Source organism: Pipistrellus kuhlii, unplaced genomic scaffold (assembly GCF_014108245.1).
Source record: "Pipistrellus kuhlii isolate mPipKuh1 unplaced genomic scaffold, mPipKuh1.p scaffold_m20_p_4, whole genome shotgun sequence".
Lineage (NCBI taxonomy): Eukaryota > Metazoa > Chordata > Mammalia > Chiroptera > Vespertilionidae > Pipistrellus > Pipistrellus kuhlii.
This window is the reverse complement of record NW_023425540.1, coordinates 81,002,993-81,027,603: the sequence shown is the minus strand read 5'-3', so window position 1 is coordinate 81,027,603 and position 24,611 is coordinate 81,002,993. Positions and strand designations below refer to the sequence as shown.

At 37.9% G+C, this 24,611-nt stretch overlaps 2 protein-coding genes across 3 annotated transcripts in view; one reads left to right on the top strand and one right to left on the bottom strand.

The window, feature by feature from the left end:
- PARN (poly(A)-specific ribonuclease) overlaps positions 1 to 24,611 on the bottom strand; it is a 126,664-nt gene that overhangs the window by 67,594 nt on the left and 34,459 nt on the right. For both annotated transcript variants that reach the window (XM_036409803.2, XM_036409804.2), the window contains 4 exons: positions 24,441 to 24,510; positions 7,750 to 7,805; positions 6,562 to 6,648; positions 3,191 to 3,265 (listed from right to left, as the gene is read on the bottom strand). In XM_036409803.2, the coding sequence (XP_036265696.1) occupies positions 3,191 to 3,265; positions 6,562 to 6,648; positions 7,750 to 7,805; positions 24,441 to 24,510 (288 nt within the window). The remainder of the gene's footprint in view (positions 1 to 3,190; positions 3,266 to 6,561; positions 6,649 to 7,749; positions 7,806 to 24,440; positions 24,511 to 24,611) is intronic.
- LOC118703144 (60S ribosomal protein L36a-like) lies at positions 18,318 to 18,719 on the top strand. Its single transcript, XM_036409806.2, has one exon. It carries the CDS (start codon positions 18,361 to 18,363, stop codon positions 18,685 to 18,687), a length of 327 nt encoding a protein of 108 aa, XP_036265699.1. The 5' UTR covers positions 18,318 to 18,360; the 3' UTR covers positions 18,688 to 18,719.

Below are 24,611 nucleotides of genomic sequence, written 5' to 3'. Positions count from 1 at the left end.
GCACTAGAGAAGGATTCAATGGTGAATAAGGTGGACTCAATATTACCCTCAGGGAAACAACACACATAGGCAAACAATCAAATAGAGTGCTTCTATGGCTACCTGATTCTGAAGTCATTGACTAAAATACTGAGCTTAAAAGCTACTGTTTGAAGACTCTTTCAAATAATAAGTAAGGGAGAAATCAATACTGAACATCAAATATGGTATAACGGGAAGATTAAAAGAAGCTTTGACACCCTGTACACATAAACAAAAATTATGCTTGTATTTTCAAGTAAATGCTACTAATTCGTGTTTTACAGATACCGATGCATTTACACACACTCATTTTTTCTGTACAAAGCAAGAGAGGCCAAGCAGATCTTATATATTGATAAAAAAGGTATAATATGCTAAGTGTCCAGTCGTCGGGTCATCCGTTCTACCAATCAAAGCATAATATGCTAATAATATGCTAAGGCCACTCAACTGCTCACTATGACATGCACTGATCACCAGAGGGCTGAGAGTTGATCAGTCGCTATGATGTGCACTGACCACCAGGGGGCAGATGATCCGACCAGTAGGTTAGCTTGCTGTTGGGGTCCAGCTGATTAGGACTGAGCTAGAAGGGCCAGGCACATCCTAGAGCCCTCCCATGGTCCATCCCCGACTGGCCAACCTCCATGTCCTGCCCCAGCATCAAGTGTGCACCGGTAGGTCCCTTCAGCCTGGCCTGCACCCTCTCAGGTGATGTTGGGAGAGCTGGTTTTGGCCTGATAGGGACAACTCACTATAAAGTGCACTGACCACCAGGGGCAGATGCTTAATGCAGGAGCTGCCCCCTGGTGGTCAGTGTGCTCCCACAAGGGTCCCACCTCTTCAGCAGCATTAAAGATGTCCGATTGACAGCTTAGGCCTGCTCCCTGTTAATCAGACATCCCGCAAGGACTCCCAGACTACAAGAGGGTATAGGCCAGGCTGAGGGCCAACCCCCTCCCAGTGCATGAATTTTGTGCACCGGACCTCTAGTATTTTAATAATTACCTACTATTTGTCAAGCACTGCTTGTGGAATGGCAAGTACTTGGTTGGGAATAAATTAGTCTCATTTCACAGAGTAACTGTCATCAACCCCATTTCTCAAACGAGGAACCTGTGTCTTAGAGAATTTACATAATTTGCCCAAAGATGCATGGCTAACAAGTGGCAGAGGCAAAATCAGTCCCCATGTCAGTCTGATGTCATAGACTGTACACCTCCTTCTCCCTACTGCAAGGCTTCAATGTTACCCAAATGTGAACAGTGAGGCTGCTACAGTGTGACATTGAGCAGAGAAGGTGTGACTAGACTTTGGGTAGAGAGTTTTGTGTGTGTGTGTTTTTTTATATATCTTTACTGATTTCAGAGAGGAAGGGAAAACAGAGATAGAAACATCAATGATGAGAGAAAATTAGTAATTGGCTCCCTCTTGCACACCCCACAATGGGGATTGAGCCCAAAACCCGGGCATGTGCCCTGACTGGAAATCAAATTGTGACTTCCTGGTTCATATGTCAAACTTCAACCACTGAGCCACGTTAGCCGGGCGGGTCAGGAGTTCTTGTTCGATGTTCTTTCAGCCACACTGAAGTTTCACTACAGTCTTAATCTCAGAATCCCTATCTTCCCACTTGAACTTATTTTTAGTTCTCTAATAATCCAACCCCTTTGGATTCTATCTAAATTGTCTTTCATAGGATAATGAAGGAATGGATCACAAAAATAAGCAAATATTAAAATTTTTAACAGATAAGCAGCTTATCTATCAAGGTTAAATAACTTGTCCAAGGTCATATAACTATAGGTAGTACAACAAAATAGGATGCAGAACCTAAAGTTTTCACCTCTATAACAGCCTGTATGCCTGTGATGGCCATATAATATTTAAAAATATCAAGATACTCTGGTCTGTATGTTTGTAGACGTTTTCATATATAATTACTCTTATAGTTACATTATCAAAATAGTTTTAGTAAGTGACACTTTTGTTAAAGAAAAAGAAAAAATTAATTAGATATATCACTTAAAATTTTCATACCTTTTACATTATTAAGCACCACGAAACTTTAAATCTATTTGAATAAGTAGCTTAACATTACATTTTTTTTCAATATTTTATTCAATAACTTTTCATCCTAAGAAAATGAAATGTTTTGTGATGGTTAATATCAAAATTACTTAGGGTTTAACTAGCGATGTGATACTCAATCTTTTTTTTTTTTAAATAACAACTTTTTTTTAATATAAATATATTTTATTGATTTTTTTACAGAGAGGAAGAGAGAGGGATAGAGAGTTAGAAACATCAATGAAAAAGAATCATCGATCAGCTGCCTCCTGCACACCCCCTACCGGGGATGTGCCCGCAACCAAGGCACATGCCCTTGACCGGAATCGAACCCGGGACCCTTCAGTCCCCAAGCTGACGCTCTATCCATTGAGCCAAACCGGTCTCGGCGTGATACTCAATCTTTTTATAACCCTATTATAAAAAGTGTGGCTCAGTGGTTGAGTGTCAACCTATGTACCAGGAGGCCGCAGGTTTGAATCCCCACTTGCTGTCTCGATCCCCAACAGAGGGCATGCAGGAAAGATGTTTCTTTCCATCTCCCCCTCTCCCTTCTCTCTCTCTCTTTAAAAAAAAAAAAAAAAAAAAAAAAAAAAAAAAAAAAAAAAAATCAATAAAAGAAAAAAAATTTAAGCAAACAACATAGCTTTCAGTTTATTTGCTTCTAAAACAGTATTTTATACAAGTAATGGAATAAATAGATCACAAAAAATTAAATAATGGGGAAAGTAGAGATCAAAGGGTAAATATAGGTATCATTTTTTGGTGTTTCCCATTCCTCTCAATTTGCTACTTCTAACCTACAAGTAAATCTGCAATTCATTTTAGGGGAAAAAAATGCAATGGGAAAGGAACAGAATGGAGGTAAGTAAAAAAAAAAAAAAAAAAAAAAAAAAAAGATATTATGTAATATGTGTAATGAATCAATAAATTTGTCTTTCTTTTGTAAACAAATGACTCACTAATTATTTTCTTTATTTTATAGACAATCTCAAAACATACCAGGCTACAATGCTTGTGAATTAGCTGAATGAACCCCCTAGGGGTGTGGGGGGCAAGCTTCCACTTTAATAAACAAAACAATGTCCAACACACTTACCAATTTGTACTTGCTCAGGCTGACTGAGAGAAACAAATGCTGACGTGTCATCGATCCATGACACCTGAATGTTCCCTGTAATATGGCATTAAACGTAAAGTGAACACTTGACCATTTAGACAGCTATCAGATTTCATTTATATCTCTGTTATATTTCAGTATATGTGTTAATTTAGAGAAATATGAGGTGGTTTAAAATATAATCAAAATCTCATCACTATTAAAAGGTAATCATAAATCTACTACAGCAGTTACTTCAGTTAAAACTTCCAAGAAGAAGAAAAAAGAAGGAGCTTTAAAATTTTGTTTTAATAAACAAAAGAAATATCCTTCATGATCTGTGTCCTGCCAGAACTGGAAACTTTGTTCCTATCAAGATCACTAACAAAATTCAGAGGCCACATAAGTTAAAAAAAAAACACAACAATTTCTTTTCAAAGACATAAACTTTGAAAATTACCAATGGGAATCAATGTAGCAAAAAATAAGAAAAAGTCAATTTGATCTCAAGCCAAGTAAAGAAAACAGGTAAAAGAATGAAGGGAAAAGAAAAGGTGTCAGAGAGAAGAAACCACGACAGTCTAACAGAGGGGGGAAAAACAGAGAGAGGCAGAAAACAGTATAATAAAACAAAATTATTTTCACACAGAGACTAATCCTCAAAAATGGTTAAGGGTAAACAGAATGGGATATAGGAGAGCACTGAGAAGGAAAGAGGAATTGATTAGAAAGATGCAGAAAACTAAAGAGAAAATCAGAGATCTAATTGTTCTGCTACAACTCTTTTTTAAAAAATACAGAAAACTGAAATTTAAAAAAAAGGGTAAACAGCCCTAGCCAGTTTGGCTCAGTCAGTTCTCGGGCTTGATTCCAGTCAAGGGCATGATCCCCAGGCACATTCCTGGGTTGCAGGCTCAATCCTCGGGCCTGGTTGAGATGTGTGCTAGAGGCAATCATTTATGTTTCTCTCTCTGTCTCTTCCCCTCCCACTCTCTCTAAAAATCAATGGAAAAATATCCTTGAGTAAGGATTAACAACAATAACAAAAAAAAGTAAACACACTGGAATTTAGCAATGAAAAACCATTTTAATTCCAATTAAATTTTCGAAGACTAGGAAATTAGTTTATTTTACTATCATAGGATAAAACTCCCACTTCCTGCTGCACAATGAGGTGCCATAATGACTTAATTAGAAAGTCACTTACTATTATTTTATTGCCTCTCTATCCAGTATGCTGTCTTTGTCATAAATAATAATAGCTAACATTTATTAAGTAGTTACTATATGCCACATACTATTGTAAATGCCTTCCATGGATTAGCTCATTTAATCTTCGTGACATTTCTATGAAATGGGTGACATTATTATTTTAGCATCATCATCATTACCATCATCATCAGTTCCGATGAGTAAACAAAAATACAGAGGGGTTACTTGTCCAATATCACAAAGTAATTTTCTTTAATTAAAAAATTTTTTTAATTTACTCAGAGCTTTCTACTTAATTTAGCCAATTAAAGTTTGACCATATGGGGATAAGAGCATAACAATAAAAGATGAGAAACAACATCAAAAGCTTTCAAAAGAAATGAGCTGTGAAATTTACTACATTTCTATACCTGTGATTAAGTTTAAAAGCAGAATTAGAATTTTAGAAGACATGAAGACTATCTGCAAAGATTAGGATAACTTTCCGAAAATATGCCTGCTTTCAATTACTTTTCTAAAATTTAAGTGTGTAAAGGTTTTACTTAAAAAACTAATATAGCCAAAACCTGTTTGGCTCAGTGGATAGAGTGTCAGCCTGCTGACTGAAAGGTCCCGGGTTCGATTCCGGTCAAGGGCATGTGCCTTGGTTGCGGGCACATCCCCAGTAGGGGGTGTGCAAGAGGCAGCTAATCGATAATTCTCTGTCATGGATATTTCTAACTCTCTATCCCTCTCTCTTCCTCTCTGTAAAAAATCAAAAAAATATATATTTAAAAAAAACAACTAATATATACCTTAGAAGATACAGAAAGCATAAAGAAAAAAATTATATCTAAAACATTCAGTGATGCTAGTATGATGTTTCTTTTCAATACGGTTTCTATGCAAGTTTGTAAAAAATAATAATTTTAGTTACACAGGAATCCTACTTTGTATCTGCTTTTTATTCTAAATGCTAAAATATATAATTACTTTATCATCTTTTAATAAAGTTAAAATATTTTTTGTTTTTTTTTAATATATTTTCATTAATTTCAGAGAGGAGAGGAAAGAAGAGAAACATTAATGATGAGAAAAGTCATTGATGGGCTGCCTCCTGCATGCCCCACACGGGGAATCAAGTCCATAACCAGGGGATGTGTCCTCACCTGGAATTGAACCCTGACTTCCTAGTTCATAGGTCTATGCTCAACCATTGAGCCATTCCAATGGGCTTTTCAAATATTTTTAAATGGCTACATACTAGTCTATTGAAATAGATAAACATTTACTAAATGTTATTATTGGACATTTAGGTTTTTGCTGCTTTCACTTTATTCAAGAATAGCCAAAGAAAATAGCTTACATACTTAATTTATTAAAAAAAAAAAAAGATGGGTGAAGGCATTGCTGCAGACTTATAATCAGAAAGGTCTTTATAAACCCTAATCAGAAGACTGTTCAATTTAACTAATCCCCTGACTTGATGAAAAGGAAAAAGAAAAGCTGCCCTACTTGACACATATCACATATCTTGGTCCTCTCAAACATCTGTATCCATCTGCTAGGAATGTTCAATGTCAAACAGTGAGTGATTGGCTGCCCTTAATCTTAAAAGGGATATATCACGAGCCTGGATTTATTTTCCATGGTCAGCAGGAAGGGAAGTTATAGTAATCATATCTTGCTTTTCATGAATTAATAATATATCTCTATTGTGGGGTGCTATTAAAAGCTCCTCAGATTGCCCTGGCCGGTGTAGCTCAGTTTAATTGGAGCACCATCACCTACCATGCAAGTAAATGAAGCATGTTGCCGTACACTGAAAGGTCAAAAGTTCAATTACAGGTCAGGGCACATACCCAGGTTGCCAGTTCAATCCTCGTAGTGCCTAAAGAAGGCAACCAATTGATGTTTCACCAATCCATGTTTTGCTCTCACACTGATGTTTCTATCTTTCTCCCTCTCCTTTTCTTCTCTCTCTAAAATCAATTATACATGTCTTCAGGTGAGGATTAAAAAATAAATCTGGACTTAAAAAAAAGTTCCTCAGATCATATTAGCACAAAGATAGCAGTATGTCAAACTCCCCAAAATTCCTTAAGTCGGATTAAAGCCTTACATATTAATATTCTTTTATGCAAAGTGTTAAAAGGACATATATACTTTGAGTTACTTACCAAAGGCACTAAAAAGCTGGTAAAGGTCACTGGTTTTCCATTCTTTAGGGAATGTCACATGGAGAACATGATCACGTTTAGGTTGTACTAGAAGACAAATTTTTGATCAAAGGCTGAAAGCTGGAAAGTGAGCTATACTCCAAGGGTTCTCTAAGTCCACAGTAACTTGGGGAATTATGAATGCCTCCTGATTACCAGACAACTCCTAGAAGCATTCTTAGGAATGGCAGTACTCTGCCATCTTAACCTAAACATCAGGCTTGATATTTTATAGAACACATAATAATAATAATTCTATGCAGAAACATCTTTGCTCATGAAGTTCCTGTGAAAATTATTTTAAAAAGAAAAAGGAAAAAAAAACAAACAGCTGCTCAGTTTGAGAAGTTTCACTAAACATTAACTTTCTCCTTTTAATCTAGTTGTCCACATGTTTATTAGCTAAAACACACACCACACTGTTCAAATTAAATGGGCTAATTGTGTAACTGTGCAACTCCAAGCAAGGGAACTAACCACTCTAACCAATCATGGTTCTAAATTGAGAATGACGACATTCACCTTGCAGAACATTTATGAGAATGACAGATTACAATGTAAAACTAATATGGAGTGCAACAGTATGTCCTCAAATCAGTATCATTGCAATGATTATCATCAAGTATAGTTTACCCATTCCTAGATCCTATAGTATATATTAAGATCAACATCCAAAGGCTTGGAAAAGAAAAATGGGGCAATGTAGATAAAGTACAGATTAATCAGAAGAAGAAGCAACCACCTCCCAAATATATTAGCTTTCCAAGGTTTTCAATAACAACAAAATCACCTACTAAACTTAAATATACTGTACTCCAATAATTAGAAAATAGAGAATTTACTGGTACTGATATAACACATCTTAAAATCTACTATGCATTATAAGAAATTATAAATTTAGAGTTCTGAGTGAAACAAAATTATGTATTTTTAATTCAATACGCATAAACTTGAAAATGCAAGTAAAAAGATGAGTTAATCTAGGCTCAAGGGTACTATTAACTTAAGCATACTATTCATATCAACCACAAAAATCTCTGCCTATCTTTAAGTGAATAAAGCTCTTTCTTCAATCACACTTTTCCTGTTATTCCTTCCAGACCACATACTTAAATGTGCAGATGCGTAAGAAAATAAAATTTCACTTACAGTCTGGTCCTTCCAAGTTTAGATAGGGAATATCCATGACTCTCATAAGAAATAACCTACAAAAAGAAAGATAATGAACTAATTTATATTTTAAAAAACAAACAAGCACAGGCATCTATTAAATATTTTAGAAATTTCTTAAACAAATTACTCTGTTTTAAATCATTTTAAAAGCTCTTAGGCCAAAACCGGTTTGGTTCAGTGGGTAGAGCGTTGGCCTGCAGAATGAAGGATCCCGGGTTCGATTCCAGTCAAGGGCATGTACCTTGGTTGTGGGCACATCCCCAGTAAGGGGTGTGCAGGAGGCAGCTGATCGATGTTTCTCTCGCACTGATGTTTCTATCTCTCTTCCATCCTCTCTGTAAAAAATCAATTAAAAAAATTTTTTTAAAGAAAAAAAAAGCTCTTAAGATTCATTTCAGCAAAAATAAAAAATAAAAAATAAAAAAAAAGATTCATTTCAACAATTTTTCTCTATGGCTAAATATTTATCATATTTAAAAAAGAAAAAAGAACCTTGAGTAATCCCAACACCTACAACAGTTCCTAGCAATTATGAACTGTTAAATGAATGGAATTAGTAAGGAGAAACTACAGAAAGTCCTCTATAAAGCTGCCTATCAATCCAGAGAAAATGAGAGAAAACCAGTATTTTATTGCTAAACATCTTACCAACCAATAAACAATTGTTCCCTAAATTGTAGAGGTTACCCCTCTAATTGCTGTTTTGTGAATTAAGAAAACAGCAAAGATATCTTTTGTACAGAAAATTATCACACTGACATAAACTATAACAATCATTTTATATATAACTTCCAAAATGGAAACAAAGACACTTAAAAAAAGAGTACTTGTAAATTATAATAGAAGCCTCTGTAATGCCACTCAATTTTCTCTTTTTTGCAAGATTATGGACAAAACATCAAACATTCTGTTGTATGTGAGATGATTTTAATGAGTTTTATTTAGATAACGATATATTGTGTACTTTTGGTAGAAACTGCATTATACAGCAAATTAAAAAAGCAATCCAAGTGCCTAACAAGCAATTAGTTTGGCTTCACTGACCCACAATTAAGGCATTTTATTAGCAGACATTCAAAAGCCAAGCTAGGCATGATTCAGTTTACAAATGGAACCATCAGTCTGAATAACACTGTTCCATTAACACCAGAAAAAAAGAAGCAGCTATGGTACTCTGTGGTTTGAAAACTTGTTACCTAGCCTACAATTTAATAAACCAAATCCTACGGCTAAGAAAGCAAATTTATTTTTAGTGCACTAATTTAGGCTCAAGTATACTATTCTAGTTCTGGTAGTTACTTTATCCAATTTAATTAATACTGCAATGCCAATAGAAAACAAAGCATATAAACACCTAACAACAGGTTTTTGCTTGTAAGTAGCTATTCTTACCACTGCCAACCAGAACCTGGAAAAATATTCCTCATTAGAAAGCTCAGTTAGAAGTATTTTTATGCTTCGTACTAGAGGCCCGATATACAAAAAATGCAAGAGTAGGCCTTCCCCTGGCTGCTGGCACCGGCTTCCCTCCTCCAGCTGCCAGCAGGCACCCAGAACCCGGGCTGGCTTCCCCTGGGCCCCCCCACAGGAACCTGGGACCCTGGCTGGCTTCTCCCCTGGCTCCTGGCTTCCCCCCCAACCCCACTTTCATCAGGTAGGATGTCTGGAAGACATCCAGTCTAATTAGCATGCTATCCTTTTATTATTAAAAATAACTTTAAATTCTCCATTTAGTAACTTTAGCAATGGTTCCCAAATTCTAAAAGCCAAATAAAAAATACTTTATTTTAGCCGGGACTGGTTTGGCTCAATGGATAGAGCGTCGGCTTGGGGACTGAAAGGTCCCGGGTTCGATTCCGGTCAAGGGCATGTACCTTGGTTTCGGGCATATCCCCAGTAGGGGGTGTGCAAGAGGCAGATGATTGATGACTCTCTCTCATCGATGTTTCTAACTCTCTATCTCTCTCCCTTCCTCTCTGTACAAAATCAATAGAATATATTTTTTAAAAAATACTTTATTTTAAAAGTTAACAAGTACTATAAAAATAATTTAACTTTTTAATCTTAATTTCAACAGAAGATAACCATTGAGCTACATGGGTTAGGCTAGAAGAATAAAGTTGAACCAGCAAGATGTTCCTGGCTATACTGCCAGATACACCAATAATCAAAGTCAACCTCAAGATTTAATAATATGTGGGGCTGATAAATTATAGTTCATCGTTTCAACAGAACATTAAACAATCAAAATAAACTCAAAGTAACTTTTGAAAACTTCACAACATAAAAAATCGTAATACAATTTCAAGTTTTAAATAAGCACAGAAGTTTATACTGTAATTACAGCTTTGTAAAATATTTAGTCATTAAAACAAGAATGAAAAGTACCTCCATCCCAATGGTTTTGTGAAAGGGAACTTTGTTTTTCAAAATTATTTTACTATTATTTTTAAACTTAAAAAAATAATAATAAAGGCTACCAGAAGTGAGAGGCCCAGGGTAAGTAACTAGCGACTTTCTTAGAGAAAGCCCAGCTGGAAGTGCCAAATCAGTCAATCTTATGCATCCTGTGTATCATCTCACCTATTGTGAAGGAGGAGAATATAAAGCAAAATCATAAGTTCTGAGTCAGCAATTACTTTATTTCTTACTAAAATATTGTTTTCTTTCTAAAATCATGGTATCGCAATAATGAGTTTAGGAGACCTAGTGTCCTTATATACAAGTAAAGCATTGAAAAAGAATACTTCCCCAGTTTATTTCACCTTATAAATGTTGAAAAATTTTTTGAAATATATCTTTTCTGAGAAAAAATAAACAAATGGTACTACATTGAACTATTTTTTTTATTTTTTTATTTCAGAGAGGAAGGGAAAGAGAGAGAAAGCCAGAAAAATCAGTGATGAGAGAGAATCCACTTCTGGGTACACAGGGTGGAACAAAAATAGTTCACAGCTTTATGTGAAATAGACTTTGTCCTCATATTATTATTTGATAATTATTGTATTATTTCCCATACAAACAACTATCAAACTACTTTTGCCCCACCCTGAACACACAAAGAAATCCTAAACACTAATTTAAAAAGATATAAGCACTCCTATGTTCACTGTATCATTATTTACAACATCCAAGATATGGAAGCAACCAAAGTGTCCTTAAATAGACAAGTGCATAAAGAAGGTATGGTATATATACAATAGAATATTACTCTGCCATAAAAAAAGAATGAAATCTTACCATTTGGGACAATATGAATGGATCTAGAGGGTATTATGCTAAGTGAAATAAGTCATACAGAGAAAGTCAAATACCATATGATTTCACTTATATGTGAAATCTAAAGAACAAAATAATCAAAACATAAATAAACCCACAGATACAGAGAACAAACAAAGTTTCAAGATGGGAGGCAGGATAGGTGGCTGGGTAAAAAAGTACAAATTGGTAGTTATAAAATAGTCACGGGGATATAAAGTACAACATATAGAATATATTGTAATCTATATATTTAAAAGGCTAATATGCAAAGTGGACCCTTGGGTGTTCGATCAGACCAGGAGTTTGATCGCTTACTATGACATGCACTGACAACAGGGGGCTTGGCGGGAATGAAGGGAGGCCCTGACTGGCAGCCGGAAGGCCCCAATCAGCCCAGGGACCCTACCCATGCACAGGGCCTCTATAGCTATTATATATAATGCCAGGTGGATATCAGAACTATCACGGGGATCACTTTGTAAATTATATAACCATCCAATCACTATTCAACTATGTGAAACTAATCCATATATATATATATATATATATATATATATATATAGAGAGAGAGAGAGAGAGAGAGAGAGAGAGAGAGAGAGAGAGAGAGAGAGAGACAGGCAATATGCACATTAGGCCGGGACTCCCTAACAGGTTATGACCAGACAGAAGGAGCAGAGACAGAGACACAGGCAGGGAGGCCATGGGACGCTGCGAGTCAGGCTAGGATCCCGGTCCCCCTCTCCCCACATAGGGTACCTCCTCACACAGCGGGAGGCAGGGCACCTACTCGCGCCTCTAATATAAAATAATGTTGAATGTCAACTGTAACTGAAAAATTTATAAAGATATTTTTTGTCAAGCAATATACAGACTATTTGTTCTCTAAAATTTCATCTAACTTTGAAGTTTCATCTCTCATTAAAAGACATAATACTAATTCTCTGCAAAAATACTCAAAAAGATTTTTTTTACAGTTAGTTAATCCTATACTATCTTGGTTGCTTACTTGATACTTTAACTAAACAGAAACCCTTTTCAAATGAATTATTAATAGCACTTCTCACTCTTCCCGTAGGCCTCCACCTCCGTGTCTGGGCTTTAGAGAGAAATGAATAGCTCCAAACCCTGGAAGAACACGAAAACCAACTGTGTGTGTGACTTGGCAGCCTGTGCCGCTGGAGAGAGCCATGCAATTGGAAAACCGACTCTAAAACTGTAGCTGAGCCTCTGTGGAACTGAACCAAAGTAAACTCCCCAGTGGCCTCCCATCCCTTTACTCAGGGCTACTTGCAAGCCACTGCTCTGGTAACATCCATGCCCTTTTAAAGTGAAATTAAAATGTTTGATTGTATGAATGCCTCATACAAACTGGCTGTCAAAAGGCCTACACTGACTCCTTAGCATGATTTGATAAAACACTTCACATATGGATCGCTGGACTAGACAGCTTTCTTTTCTTTTTTTTAAAATATATTTTATTGATTTTTTACAGAGAGGAAGAGGGATAGAAAGCTAGAAACATCGATGAGAGAGAGACATCGATCAGCTGCCTCCTGCACACCCCCCACTGGGGATATGCCCGCAACCAAGGTACATGCCCTTGACCAGAATCGAACCCGGGACCCTTCAGTCCCCAAGCCGACGCTCTATCCATTGAGCCAAACCGGTCTTGGCTAGATAGCTTTCATTTTAACGTATGAGGAAATGCACTGGGAAAGCAGAAATGCTAATAAATATTTGAAAAGATGTCTCTTCACTGTGAAGTGCATTGAAGAGCAATTTCTCCCAGAAGGCCTTTTTTGGGGGGAAATTCAAAAACATACTTGGCCCAACACTTTCATGAAACGTTTTCTCCATTTTTGTGAAGATTCAAGATGGCTATAATTGGGTAAAGACATTGAAGACTGTGCGGGAGTCCCGCCACATTCCTGCAAACTTTCTGATGAACCGTATTTTAGCACTTCTCCAAAGGACTGACACCGATGCAGTCAAAATTAAAATTCCCATTTGATACAACAGCCAAATTTATAGCAGGATTTTATCCTAATAAACTGTATAACTCAAGTTAACATTCCAGATGCCATAAAACAAATTTTAGCCCTTTTGGCATTTGTCAGTTTTTTTAAACATTCTATGATTATATGTCTGGTGATGCTGTTTATCTCAGCTTTCAAACATGTCTGGAAAGATCCAAGGATAAAGCAGACAAGCCTGAGCTCAGCCTCTTAACAGGCTACACAATGTAGGCTATGTTCAACACCTTTATCTCCAGAGTCACCTTTGTTGCTCTTAAGCTGAATGGCACTCACAGAAAGCCATCTGCTAACATTTTTTTCTGACCAAGGAAGTATGATACTATGACCTGACTGTGTAAGAAAGCTCACTACTCACAAAAGAATTTCATTTCAGATATAAAATTTCTTAGGGGCCTTGAGCCCTTAGAACCTTGAGTCCTTATCCAAATGTGGTTCCCCAGAAAGGGCAACAGCAACATCACCAGGGAACTTGATTGAAATGCAAATTCCTGGGCCAATTCCTGGGCCACACCTAATCCTATTGCCTCAGAAACTCTGAGGATTGAGAATCACTAGTTAATAAGAATATGTTTAGGGTTGTGTGGTTACTTGCCATTAATGATGATTAATTAATCAGCTGGATAATAATGATTTGAGCCAACTTCTCCAAAAAAAGTATTAGTGTTAATGACTTTTTTATATTAAGTGTTTTTGGCTTAGAAAAACACAAAATTATTAAAACATATACCAAGGACTACCTCAAAGTCCAGGAAGCAATAATATAACGCTTCTACTACCGTATTTTTCGGACCATAAGACGCACTTTTCCCCCCCAGAAGTGGGGGGGAAAAGTCCCTGCATCTTATGGTCCTAATATAGCCTACACATATACTTTAAAAAAAAAGTTTTTTTACTTGCCCGGCTCTGTGTGGTCTCTGTGTGCCTGCCCGGCTCTAAAATGGTTCTAAATGCTGCTGTTTACTTTACAGGGTTGATTACATGTGTTTATGACTGTGATGTTGGGTTTTAATGCACATAAAATATTTTAGGACACTATTTGTTTCAGAATCTTTTTTTCTTCATTTCCCTTCTCTAAAAACTGGTGCATCTTATGGTCCGGTGCGTCTTATGGTACGAAAAATACGGTACTTCCTCAAACCAGGTCAACTGCAGCAAGAAACTAAGTTCTATGCAAGAAGTAAATTGGGGGAAGTTACTGTTCTGGCAGCTATTTTTCCCATTTTTAAGAAGAAAGAATAAAAGACTATTTATACTACTCTCTTGGCATCTCACTGGCAAAAGTCCAAGCTGTTTCTTTAAGTTGGCCACAAATGAACACCTCCAGCATCACAAATTAAACTTGAGCCAATAATGCAGCACTGAAGACTGACAAACAAAGAACCAGACACCTGTAAAATTTATCAAATTCTCCAACCTTACCAACAAGTTTCAGACACAGATTCTGGCGACCAGAAAACACATTAGGCTGCTTTAAAAAGTACAAAGATCAAAGATTAGCCTTCCATGACACCAGCTTATCTGAACCACTCCCTGGATGTCCATGAATAAAATCAGATTGTAAAACAATGCCAGTATTAACCCATTTTATTCAGCTGATCTCTAGAAAACAAAAACGACAAAAGTTATATTCAAAAATGCATGCAAAATTCTTGATGGCGATTTAGGAATACTAAATCCAAGAGGCTCAGATCTCAGGGAACTGAAAAGATCATTAAAGTTCTTTAAAATTCAACATTACCAAATCTATGGAAAAAAAATCAATGATTCTATTCAGAAATAAAATAAGGTATTTAATTTTGCTCCTGCAGCAGCATGCTTGCCAATGCTATGTGTGAAAGGTACCCCACTCACATTTGGCTTTTAACCTGAACAATGTCTAAAGCCTCCATGTGCAGGAGCATCTAGGGGCAAGTCAGGTTTTAGTCCTGAATTACTACCCAAACCCAACCCCCTAGGTATAAAAGTGAAGCATGAGCTCAAGATATAAGATCTCAGAAACTTTTTTTTTGTAATGCTTTGGGGCTGATTAAATTATGGCTTCATGTGATGAGCAGAGCCTAGATACAAGAGAAGAAGCTTTAGGTAGACTGAATTTTCTAGGCAATGGCAACAGGCACTAAAGAGAGCTATGTTGCCACAGATCAAAGGGACAAACTTCCCATATTTGTAGCACAGGAAGAGCTGCTATCTGGGCTACCTGGGCAACCGGCTTTCCAGTCACATGTGTCCACACACACCATGATCAGCATCAGGAAAACTAGCAAACAGGTTTGCCTCAGGGTTGAGCGAGACATTGAGGTATCTAAATATCAATATATAGGGACTTACTTTATGTAATGTCAGATTTGTACACACAAGTCTGAATGATCTAGAAAGACTTCTAATGTTACAACATATCATTATTTTTAAAAAGTGTTTATTCTGATCTCTTTCCTTAGCAAAAAAAGAGAAACCGCAAGTCCCCAAACTTTCCTTCTTCCTCCTAAAAACTCAGTATTTAATTCAATGAGTAACAATTTGCATTTGTTCATCTGCTTTCTTCAAGACTGTACTTTTCTTACTAAAAAGCTTTTACCTAAAAAAAAAAAAAAAAAAAAAAAAGATTTCCAAGGAAAACTGCACTCCTCTCATAACACTAAACTGGGATACAGAACTGTTGTATAAAATCTAATCTCAACACAATTGAAGCAGTGAATTAATTTGTAATTCACCCTAAGTCTCAAGCCTTCCAAAAGAAAATTGAAACCTTTAATGACTGTCAGCTCTACTGTACTTGCAAATGATCTTGGTATTTCCTTCAGGGCACAGCAGTAAAAGCACTTTATAAGAACCTTGTATGCAAGGGTTCATCATTATACATATTTATGTGCTATAAAAAACTAATTTCATTATCTAGGGTAGAAAGCATTCAGACATCTCTCAGAAAATAAGCCCATTTATTTTGCTTACTAAAGCTCTTATGTAAAATCAAAGGGCAACCACTGGCTAGCAGGTGCCATCAGTTATTTTAAATTCACTCAGGGGGGGGAGCATACAATTTTCAATCCAGTCAACTTGATGTTTTGACAAATAGTGTGTTACCCGACATTTGTCCTGAAGCCAACTCTTGTCCTTTCTAAACAGAGATACACCACCAGAAATAAGGGGGAAGGGGAAGAAAGGGGAAACAAAAGAGAAAACCAGCGGCTGATTTGTACAGTATCCATCAAATGAACCATATCAAATTACATCAAATAAAAAAATGTTAAATTAAGCATTATACAAAGGTAACTTCTTCAGGACCTCAAAACAAGATTATAAAATGTCAGAGGAAATCAGCCCAACACAATCTAATGGTCAAAGTAACATCCTATCAGATTAAAAGCCAAATGTGAGTGGGGTACCTTTCCCACATAAAGAGGGAATATGCTAATTGACCGTCATGCCCTCACAAAGATGGTGGCACCCACAGCCAATAAGGAGGGTATACGCTAATTGATGCCACACCCTCAAAAATGGTGGCGCCCAGTCCCCCGAGTCCCCCAGGCCTTCAAGGCTAGCCCCAGGCACAGGCAAGCCTCAGATGGTGGCTGCCCAGCAGCCCAGGGCCAACCCAGGCTCAGGTAACCAAAGCCAGCCAAAGCTTGTGCTGCTAGCAGTGGCAGCGGCAGGGGTGTGATGGGGCATCACCTTCCCCTGATCATCAAATCACCTCCTGCCCTTGAGGGCTCCCGGACTGTCAGAGGGAGCAGGCTGGGCTGAGGGACACCCCCCTCCAGTGCATAAATTTTCAGGCACCGGGCCTCTAGTCTATTATAATTACTGCTCAGGCTGAGAGAAGAAGAAATCTTTCAAAGATTCCAGCATTACTATATCTCTTAAGGAAATGTGCAAACTGTGCTATAGCTCTTGCTCATGGGAGTTGGAAGTCCCATGTGAGTGCTGGGCATGAGGTGAGGGTTATTGTAACACTTAAAACTATGGACCTAATTGTTCAGATACCTGACCAGAATAGTATATGAGAAAGATACATTCAGTCCATTACCCAGGATGCTAAAAAACAACAGAAACACTGGGAATCAGAACAGTTACCGTAGCCTTGTCTTTTTGTTCCTCTGAGGAGGGGCAGGCAGAATAAGAGAAGATTCAGTGAGAGCCACCTTGCAGGTGATCAGGCACCACCCTCCTGAGAAACAAGCAGTCTGCTCTTCTAGACACGTGGCCTACTGACAGCCTGCTACTGACTGGCATGTGACCTGGCATACCATGTAGTGGAGCATGAATAGCAAGTTGCTAGTAAATGAGGCAAGTAAGAGTTGTTCAGTCCACTATCGGTGAAAGGGCTGGGAAGAAAGGAGGTGCAGTAGGCCCTCTGCAGATCCAACCAATCACAAATAGAAAAAAAAATTTTCTTAACATTATGTTGTTGATGACATGTACTATGTGGTCAGGCCTACTGTACAGATATTTTTTTTCTTTTCATTATTCCCTAAACAATTCAATATAACAACTGTTTAAATAGCATTTACATTGTATTCGATATCATAAGTAATCTAAAGATGACAAAGTATATGGAAGAATATGCATAGATTATACATAAATACTACACCATCTATAATAATAAAGGGGTAATATGCTAATTAAGACTGGACATCCTTCTGGACAACCTTCCGGATGAAGCCAGGGCTTTGAGGGAAGCCTGGGTCTCAGGTGCCAGAGGAAAGTTGGTGCCAGCAGCCAGGAGAAGGCTAGTTTTTATATAGGAGACTTGAGCATTTGTGGATTTTGGTAACTGCAGGGGGTCCTAGAACCAATCACCTTTGGATAGAGAAATGACTATACTGCCCTGATCTTCAGTTCTTTATTTTCCTATAATCCTTCGGTTTAAAATCTCTCTGATGTTAAATATGAAGCACATGCATATGTCAAAAACAACTTACTGCCAACATGATTACTTCCCATGCAGAAAACAGGGCGAAACATTGGTGTGCTTTATCTTAGGCACCATAATGGTTCCTCCTTTATATACTATATACCTATACTACCCTCGACAAATTGTTGTATTCATTTTAATAGCAAAACTTTGAAATGCTTCAAATCAAAGCAACCTTGCTTTCACTATATACCAATCTGACTCACTTTATCATGATTTTTTTCATAAGCAAATACTAAAAGGTAGGTATAAGCAAAAGTGAAGACCACATCTGCTGCCACTGTATTCCCATTTTACATCCACGTGGTAACTTATTTTCTTCTGTATCACTGAACAAAAAAACAAAACACCTTTTCACTGCTGATAGCGCTCCCAAACATGGTGAACGTTCCTAAAACCCGCCGAACTTTCTGTAAGAAGTGTGGCAAGCATCAACCTCACAAAGTAACACAGTACAAGAAGGGCAAGGATTCTCTGTATGCACAAGGAAAGCGGCGTTATGACAGGAAGCAAAGTGGCTATGGTGGGCAGACTAAGCCTATTTTCTGGGGGGGGAAAAAGGCTAAAACTACAAAGAAGATTGTGCTGAGACTTGCATGCATTGAGCCTAACTGCAGATCTAAGAGAATGCTGGCTATTAAGAGATGCAAGCATTTTGAACTGGGAGGAGATAAGAAGAGAAAGAGTCAAGTGATCCAGTTCTAGAACGTCATATTTTGTTTTATTATATGACAATAAAATCTCAAAAAAAAAACAAAACCACATCCCACTACTATACCTACTTTTTAATATGCTAGTATGTTTAATTCTCTTATATGTCAAGAAAGAAAAATCATATATATAGGAAAACAGTAAGAACTATCAAAGTTCTTTTGCATATCATCCAATCTATTATATAATCTCTGCGGGAGGGGAACAGTGTCATCCCCATTTTACAAAGGAGGAAACAATTTGTCCAAGAGCACAGCATCCTTTCTAATGGTTTCTCTCCTCATCTGCAGTTTAGAAAGAACATATGGTAGGGTCATCCCAGAAAGACCTTGGTTTCTAGAGGCATCCTATTCAGATTCAGAACACTGGTGACAAGAACAAGATTGCACGTAATCCTTTCTTTTTAATTCAATTATTTATAGAGAATAGCCAAAATTAGAAACTTAGTCATTTCCCTTCTCTTTCTAAGAACTGAGGTATATGGAAAATAACCTTCCCAAAAAACCTTTAAAAAGGTTATCCATAAGAGAGTTCAAGGGGTCTTTCAGACACAGATGACTGTTTAAAAAAAAAAAAAAAAACCACGTAAGGCAGAAGTCTGATTTTGTGCTTTCTGTGGTGCAATAAAAGAAAAAGCAAAGAGTATTTTTAGCTCTTTCAAGCTTAAAAGGATTTAACCAAAGGATCTTCCTCTAAGTCTGGTTTTTCATTCATTGATTAAAACTGACCAAAATTATAAAAGAACGAAAATCATTTCCTGACCAGAGAGCCTACAACTTAAACGAAGAGCACATTCCACACAGCCTGTCGTTAGCAGGGGTCTGATCATGATTTCCATGGCTCAGCTCTCTTGACTTTCATTCTGAGTCCAACAAACTAAGCAGAAATATGGGAGGTACCCTGACCATGAAAGAGACAAAATGGTACCATACAAAACTCTCATGGAACGTTCTGTAGACAAATATGGCACAGAACATACCTTATATTATAATACATTCAGTGTCTGCATAGTGCTCAACCAGCAGGTATCTTGGGATCTTCTCAAGAGTTGACTCAATGAAGCTCCCAAAGAGATGCCTAATGCAGTCAAATGCCAATTTAGGATAATATGGAAATAGGTAGAGTTACTTCCCTTTGGGTTTACTTTTTAAATATAAATCTGGTAACAGAGGAACAAATTATTTGCATACAGGAGCAGTTTAATGTCCTTCCAAATTTATGTCAGGACTATGCATATTTGGATGAGGTACACTGAGAAAAGCCTGATGCCAAAATATATAAACCCTCAGAAAAGTAACTAATTTTTATAAAATCAACCTCTTAATATAATGTTTATGACAATTGTTGTATATTTTCCTTTAAGGGCAATCTTAAAAAAATATCATAAATCAAACCTGCATGTAAGTAAGAATGAGGTCAATATTAACACAGAATGATGTCAAAAGAAGCAACTACTTTTCCTACTTTCTAAATAAGTTAAGAATGTTTGCCTGTACTTGACCAGGCTATTCCAATGCAGAATAATAAAAACAGTTCTGTCTCGCCGAAACTGGTTTGGCTCAGTGGATAGAGCGTGGGCCTGCAGACTGAAAGGTCCCAGGTTCGATTCCGATCAAGGGCATGTACCTTGGTTGCGGGCACATCCCCAGTGGGGGGTGTGCAAGAGGCAGCTGACCGATGATTCTCTCTCATCGATGTTTCTGACTCTCTATCCCTTTCTCTTCCTCTCTGTAAAAAAACAATAAAATATATTAAAAAATAAAAAAAATAAAAAACAGTTCTGTCTGGTGTGTGGGTCAGTGGTTGAGCATTGACTTGCGAACCAGGAGGTTGAGGTTCAATTCCCAGTCAGGGCACATGCCCTGGTATAACCTGGATTCCCAGTGTGGGGTGTGCAGAAGGCAGTCAATCAATGATACTCTCTCATCATTAATGTTTCTCTCTCTCTCTCCTTTTCCCTTCCTCTCTGATAACAATAAAAATATATTTTTTTTAAAACAGTTCTATTTTTCATTTCAAAAACCTCTGGAATTTTATTTTCCTTCAAAGATGAAGAAAGTATTCCTCCTTTGTTGATGGGGGAAATAAAGCAAAAAATTTAAATTAGGCAAGAATTTTGAGATACTCTGTATCTAAGTTTTAGGAAAAAAAAAAAATAATAAATAAATAAATAAAAAAAAAAAACCTGAATGGAACCATGTTCTAGTTTAAAGTGAAGCTATGTGTTTACCATCCAGTTCTTTTGAGCAATGGTCATGCAGATTATTAGCAACTAGAGGCCCAGTGCATGAAATTCATGCACAGGGGTGGGGGGTTCCCCTCAGCCCGGCCTGTGCCCTCTCATACTCTGGGACCCCTCAGGGGATATACACCTGCTGGAAGGATCGGACTTAAATCGGCAGTCCCAGACCCCTCGCTCCTTACTGTCCACCCTCGGGAAAATCAGGGCAGCTCCTGTGTTGAGTGTCTGTCCCCTGGTGGTCAGTGCGCATCATAGTGACCGGTCGTTCCACCAATCATTCCACCATTTGCTCGATTTGCATATAGAGTTTTATTATATAGGATATTAAACTGATCTAGAAATGCATAAACTCTTAAGCTTTTTCATCAAAGCTTACTTTGAGTACATGTTGGTCACAAAGATCACTGATAAAATAGGTGCTTCCTGTAGCTAACCCAGTTTAGATCTATCATCTGGTTTTATAAGAAGTTGATCTCATGGAAATAAGTAAATATCTCCCAGCTGAAATTTTTGAAAAATATTGTTGAACTATGAACTTAACATCATGCACATTAAAATGTAAAGAATAACTATGATCCAAACAATATTTAGTGCCACCTATAGGTTTCATAGCCTATGACATAACTGTCCTTTCAAAGATTTAAAAAGCTAAGCACTGCCCCAAAAAAGTTAAGAGCTAAGAAAATCCTGTAATACCTATAAGATCTAGATAAATGGCAAGGACTCAATTATTAGCAGACTTAATTTTCTAACTATTTATAGAAAATTTAATTTCTGATATACACCACGCTGTTATCCAGTCCACCTGGAGGATCAAACACAATTACTTCTGAACTTCCATAGAAAAGAACAAAGATTAAAAAATAAGAAGCCACAGCATGATAAAATTCCCTGAGACTACACATATCCTGAACCTGTAGCAATCCAGATGTTTGGAATTAACATTTGTCTTTACAGCATGTCACCTAAATACAAGCACAATAATACTAGTATTTACACAGACGTTCAAGGAGACAATATTCTTACCCAATAAAGCACTGACAGAATTGTAAAGTGTTGCACAAAATGTAAGGAAATTATGTAACCAACCCCACACCAAAATAATTTCCCCCATGGTGGTGATCACTTGTTCTCTCTGGCTCGCCCAGAATCTCCCGGAACCAATCCTGCCAAGAAAGCTGGAATAAAGATGAAGGTTTAGGGCTCTGGAACAAAGCCAAAATGTGGCCTGCTGGAGAACATCCATAACTTTAGTCTTAACTGTGCCAAGAAAGCGCAAACCGCACTTTGAAGTAATAATCTTGAGATTCTTTGAGAATGTTCTGAACTTAAAACTTCTCCCTAAATCACACTGACTTCTCCCAACAATGAAGGTACATGGGCAAGCCTGTACTTCATTGGATCTATTCAGATGAGGGCTCAGGATGCAATGACAATCAAAGCTCCATAGATTATTATTTTTTTTAATATATCTTATTGATTTTTTACAGAGAGGAAGGGAGAGAGAGAGAGAGCCAGAAACATCGATGAGAGAGAAACATCGACCAGCCGCCTCTTGCACGTAGGGGATGTGCCCGCAACCAACATACATGCCCTTGACCGGAATCGAACCCAGGTCCTTTCAGTCCGAAGACTGATGCTCTACCACTGAGCCAAATCGGTTTTGGCTCCATAGATTATTTTAAAAGACATTTGTATAACCAACACCTTCTTAGAAACAATATTTAAGCAGTTAACAATACAACTGTAAATAATAATCTCACATATAAAGTTTGTTAGGAGTAAGTTATATGTCACTATTCACACACACACACACACACACACACACACAGCCTCCTTTATAGGTAATCTAAACATAAAACAGTGTTTTGGCTTAGATGAGATGCACTATCATTGGCAATGTTTTCTTTCCTTTCTTTTTTTTTTTTTTAGCTAATATGTTTAATAAATTAGCCCAGCCCGTGTCGCTCAGAGGTTGGACATAGACTTAGGAACCAGGAGGTCACAGTTTGATTCCCAGTGAATGAATATGCCCATGATTGGGGGCTCAATTCCCTAGTGTGGGGCATGCAGGAGACAGCCAATCAATGATTCTCTTTTATCATTGTTGTTTCTCTCTCCCTCTCCCTTTCTGAAAACAATAAAAAATATATATATTATTAATAAATAATTTCCCAAAAGATCAATTTCTATTTTCTTTTTTTTTTTTTAATATATTTTATTGATTTTTTTACAGAGAGGAAGGGAGAGAGATAGAGAGCTAGAAACGTTGATGAGAGAGAAACATCGACCAGCTGCCTCTTGCACATCCCCTTCCGGGGATGTGCCCGCAACCAAGGTACATGCCCCTGACCGGAATCGAACCCGGGACCTTTCAGTCCACAGACCGACGCTCTACCACTGAGCCAAACTGGTTTCGGCCAATTTCTATTTTCAAAAGCATCTCAGTCACTAGAGATGAGAAACATTTCATCTAAAAATGCACTACAGCCCTAGCCAGTTTGGCTCAGTGGATAGAGCACTTAGCCCATAGACTAAAGCAGCGGTTGCCAACCTGTGGTCCAAGGTTGGCAACCACTGGACTAAAGGGCCCCAGGTTCAACTCCGGCCACAGGCATGTCCCTCAGTTTCAGGCTCAGTCCTTGGCTCTGGTCGGGGGCAGGCAAAGTGCAACCAATCGATGTGTCTCTCTTACACCAATGTTTCTCTCTGTGTGTCTCTTCCCCCATCCTTCCACGCTCTCTAAAAGTCAGTGGGAAAAAATCCCCAGGTGAGGCTTAACCAAAAATAATCCTATATAATAAAAGCATACTATGCAAATCAACCAAACAGCAGACCAACCAGTCGGCAGGGGGCGGGGCCCGCAAGCAGGCAGCACCAGGCTAGCCAAAGCGCTTGCCAGCAGGCAGAGGGAGAAAACAGCGAATGGGGGGCCCACCCAGTTGCCTCCTGTAGATGGAGGCCACCAGCATGGCAGCGGTGGGGTGATGGAGGCGGTGCCAGGCCAATCCCACAGAGAAAGGCCGGGCAGAGGCTGTAGGGGGGTGATGAGGATGAAGCCATCCCCTGATCCTGTTCGGCCTGCCAGGTCACCTCCCGCAAAGGAAGGCCAGACTGCGGCTTAGGCCCGCTCCCCGTGGTGCAGGCCAGGTTGAGGAACCCCTGCCCACCCTCTCAGTGCACGAATTTTTGTGCACCAGGTCTCTAGTAATCTATAATAATAAATTAGCATATGCTAATTAGACCAGTCAGCCAGACAACCTTCTGGACAAAACCAGAGCTGCAAGGGCCCAGGCAGCTGCCATGACTGTGAGGGCCAAGCCCCTTGCACAAATTTCATGCATCAGGCCTCTAATAACAATAATAATAATAATAATAATAATAATAATGATGATGATGATGGTGATAATGCACTACACCTCCCAATCATCCCTAATTAACATTCCAAATACTAGACTATACCACAGCAAAAGAATGTGGGCCTTGGGACCCACTGATTACTTACTTGTTGATAAAAGGTTCAATGAGTTTTGAACTGGCAGGCACATGATTTTTTGGAGGACTAAGAAAAGAACCTAATAAAAGAAAAAGAGTATTATGTATAGTCAAGTAGATAAAGCCTGAAAATTCAGGGGAAAATATATTTAAATCAATAGTATGGGTCAGCAAGGGTAAA

Coding starts and splice junctions, on each gene's coding strand:
- LOC118703144 (XM_036409806.2), top strand. CDS start 18,361: ATGGTGAACGTTCCTAAAACCCGCCGAACTTTCTGTAAGAAGTGTGGC.